The sequence below is a fragment of the Apteryx rowi genome, unplaced genomic scaffold (assembly GCF_003343035.1).
Source record: "Apteryx rowi isolate R43461 unplaced genomic scaffold, aptRow1 scaffold_302, whole genome shotgun sequence".
Lineage (NCBI taxonomy): Eukaryota > Metazoa > Chordata > Aves > Apterygiformes > Apterygidae > Apteryx > Apteryx rowi.
This window is the reverse complement of record NW_020449442.1, coordinates 1,015,756-1,019,503: the sequence shown is the minus strand read 5'-3', so window position 1 is coordinate 1,019,503 and position 3,748 is coordinate 1,015,756. Positions and strand designations below refer to the sequence as shown.

Genomic DNA, 3,748 nt, shown 5'->3' with positions numbered 1-3,748 from the left:
CAGTTGCTTTATAAGCTCACCAGCAGCTGCTTTGGTTTATTCCAGTATTCAAGGTGTTATGGTAATTATTGTTATTGGTGAATATAAAGATACTGGATTTGTACATTTGTAGAGTCTCCATATCTAAGCAATCACCTTACAGAGTTTTCTGGTCAATTTAAACTGTCTAACTGTATTCTTATTGCTGTTGCCCATAAATGAACAAGCTCACATGCCCTGCACACACAAGTATGTCTGATTTATATTTCAGCACTGCCAGAAATAACATTCAATGGTGAATTATGTAAAAATAATGTTCATGAGTCACTTAAATATGTATTTTTATTTGTAACAAATAAGTATTAAACTGTAAAGTATTTTTGTACAAATTTAATACTTTAATAGCATGATATTTATCGTCTATGTATGGTTTTTGAAATTCAAACTGTTGCAAATATTTGTATGGAAAAACTGTATAAATTGAAATAAACAGTGATTTAAAGACATTAACAATGAGGTAGTATTTTTCTACTTTACATTTTTTCCCACATGCAGAATTACAGTTTCAACAAAAAATACCATCTTTACATTTGTGGTACACTTAGCTATAAAAAAAATTTTGTTACGGCAGGAGAAAGAGTGAGAATGAGAGCCATTCAGATTTTAGTAGAGCTGGTCTGAAGTTTGAGTAAAACATTCAGGTTATTTAATCTTGAAAATTACAGTGCATCAAGTCATGCAGTACAGAAGAAAAAAAGGCTGTAAGAGGTACATTATTTGAACTGTGACTTGGAATTTTGCTTCTGTTACCAAGAGCATTAGCAGTATAAAACTTCACTGGGTAGAAACAGCAATGGCAAGTTTTACATCTCCTAAGGTACCGAGGGGAAAATTTTTCTTTGTGGGTCAAGTGATTGCTACTTGCTCGTTCTGTTTATAACAAGATTGAAATTCATGATCTGGCCAAGCTTCATGCCCATAGTTCTGCCGTATCAGACACAACTGAAGTCCACTTCCTACACCATCTGTTTTTTGGCCCAAGAGCACATTGTAGCTTTGGAAAGGCAATAATAGCTTCTAATCAGTGCTTTAGCATTATGAGCTACATACAACTTGGTACAGATACAACGTTTAAACCAAGAAATTCCACATATTATTCAAGGAAACATCTGGTTCCTAATAGGCCTGTAAGTTAATCTTTTGCCAAAATAAAAGAATGGTATGATTTTTGATGACTAACACACCAACAAATCTTCTACTAAAAACAGATCACTGAAAATATAAAAGGTTCACTTTAAAACAAGCTGTCCTTCAAAGAAAATGGAAATATAGGAAAGCTGTTGAAAATCTCTGCATATCTAGTTTCTCCGTTCCAGAAACCTTATTTTAAAGCTGTAGAAAACAAGTGCATTCATTAAGAAGCCAGTTGATTGACTGTTAGCTTTTGAAAAGCTTCCTAGGAGTTACATGTTCCAAAGTTAGATTCTTGAGTCTGGAAGACACAAGTGGGGAGTCTCGCTCATTTGTCTGTCAAAACAAAACAAAAGTGTTATCAGAGTTGACATCTGTGCACAAAGACCAAGCTAATATATTCTAAGCTAGTCAACAGACCACTGCAATTAGTCACAAGATGTGTACATTTACTGCTACTGGCATTATAATTTATTTTTTTCCCTATTAGCCATATATTACCCTGGGAGACATCTGCCAAACTTGATTGCTTCACAGATTACTGGTCAGTTTACTAATACCTTGAAAATTATTACATAAGTAAAAAAAAAATCCAACACATATTAGTATCCAGGCCACTTGCATTGCTGAAAAAGAGTGCAATAATTTGTTTTACACTTTCTCAGTACAGACATACTTACCAAGGATGTTTTCATAACATCCCCCAAATTTGCCGTAAGACTTCTTTGTCTTTTATATGGACTTATCTGCTGTGAATTACTGGTCTGCTCTTCATTAAGAACTACAGACCCTTCTTGTTTAATCGAGTCAGTTACAGGTTCAGATGGGTCAGGAGCATCTTGATTTACAGAAACAGACTGAGTCTCAAGTTCTTGATTTTGCCAGCTCTTCTTCAGGGGAGAAGTTTGTTTTGGATGGTTGTTTATTTCTGCGATTGTCTCTCTCAAATATTTCTGTAAGCGAGTTTTTCTGGGAATGTTCTTGTTAGTGACTGCTTTCTTGAGGTGCATCTCTTCAGCTATAACATAGACTCGGCAGCGTCCTCTGGTCACAGCCGTGTACACATGCTGCCAGTGCTGACGGCCTGGATTCCCAACTACGTAGACAACAGTTTTTTCCTCAGAACCCTGAAATATGTGTAAGAACTTCTTACCAAATTAAAATCTCCAATAATAAAAAAAAGCTTACAAAAGAAAGGAAATCAGAGAGAACTGGGGACACTCTGCAAAGTGTCTTCTGTTCTGCATTCAAGGAATTTTAGTTTCAAGAGACCATCTGACATTTTCATTGAAAATACAGTGCATTACTGAGATAAAGTCATGGTAAAGTCTTACCAACACTTCCTACCTGAAATGTGTGAATAGTTCTGGCCCATGCATGTTTTATATGACATAGCTTCTTCAATGCTTTGTATACTACAGTGAATGTGGAGCCGTATGTGCTGCTGATGGTCAGTAAACGTTGTTTATTAATTTCTACATCCTAAAGACATAGCACAAGAACACAGCAGTAAGCTCATATCAGCTGTTCAATCAAGGTCTCTACATCTACGTGCGTCTATATGCTATCTCTCCCTGAATTTAAAATAGCTTCAATGCCAACCAAGTGAAATAGTTTCAGAAGATGCTAAACCCAAAGACTGCTGTCTAACTGACTAGCTTTGAGGAAACTAGTTTCACAGTACGGCCTACCTGACTTTAAAAAGTTAAAAAATGAAGTTTTAACTCCCAGAAAACTTAGATTATCTTAGGGCAAGGTGACATATTACAAAAAAAGCCCATTTAACAATTTGTTGCTATAAATGGGGAAGAGTCTGCTCTCTCCCACCAACTCTTTGTGCTTCCCCCTTGCCTAGCACAAATCCTAGTATTAGCTGGACCCTTTGCCAAGTCAATTCAACTCAATCAACCCAACAGAAAAATAAAGGATTGGGAGTTGGTTAAGTTTTTGTCAGCTTAGTTTTCTGCCAGGGGAGGACTATGGCTGTCACATTAGCCTTACTCTTTATTTAAAGACTATATTTTTACCCATATCCAAAAGATATTGCATTTCAATTGGAATTTAAGAATTTAGAGTTTATGGGGAAAAAAAAAAGAATTCACAGCACAAAGCATGAGCAGACCAACTGAAACAGGTTTTACACGAACTCCCAGGGATGTTTTTTTGTTCTATTCTGTCTGTGTTCTGTCTCTTTTTTGTAATAGGGTAACCTTTCACATGATAGTTTGGCAGAACTAAGCATCTATTATGAACTAAAATTTTAAAAATGTGAATTCTTTTAGTTTGGGATTCAGCAAGGATTGAATCAGTTACCCCTAATTTTTTGTGCAAGTTCCTGCAACAACTACTTACATCTGCTATGAAAAATATATCTCCATTGCACAGTCGTTTGCCCTCCTCAATAGTCTCTGCAGCAAGGGGGGGGTTTCCACTTTTGCATTCATGGCGATCAGGATCCTGGCTGAAACCACGGCTTGGCAAGAGATCCTTGAGATAGATATTTCGCATGCAGCAAATCTTGTCATCAGTTTGAAATACAAGTCGTCTTTTATGGTCTCTAGGTGAGGGGGGAAAAAAA

General features: G+C 36.3%; 1 protein-coding gene across 3 annotated transcripts in view; it reads right to left on the bottom strand.

Annotated features, from left to right (window-relative positions):
- Positions 1-290: 290 nt before the first annotated feature.
- Positions 291-3,748, bottom strand: part of HELB (DNA helicase B) — a 16,648-nt gene continuing 13,190 nt past the window's right edge. For 2 of the 3 annotated variants that reach the window (XM_026070034.1, XM_026070035.1), the window contains exons 10-13: positions 3,523-3,727; positions 2,518-2,652; positions 1,851-2,297; positions 291-1,506 (exon numbers count right to left, since the gene is read on the bottom strand). In XM_026070034.1, coding sequence (XP_025925819.1) covers positions 1,417-1,506; positions 1,851-2,297; positions 2,518-2,652; positions 3,523-3,727 — 877 coding nt within the window. In that variant the 3' untranslated portion in view covers positions 291-1,416. The remainder of the gene's footprint in view (positions 1,507-1,850; positions 2,298-2,517; positions 2,653-3,522; positions 3,728-3,748) is intronic. The other variant, XM_026070036.1, reaches the window with a different exon arrangement.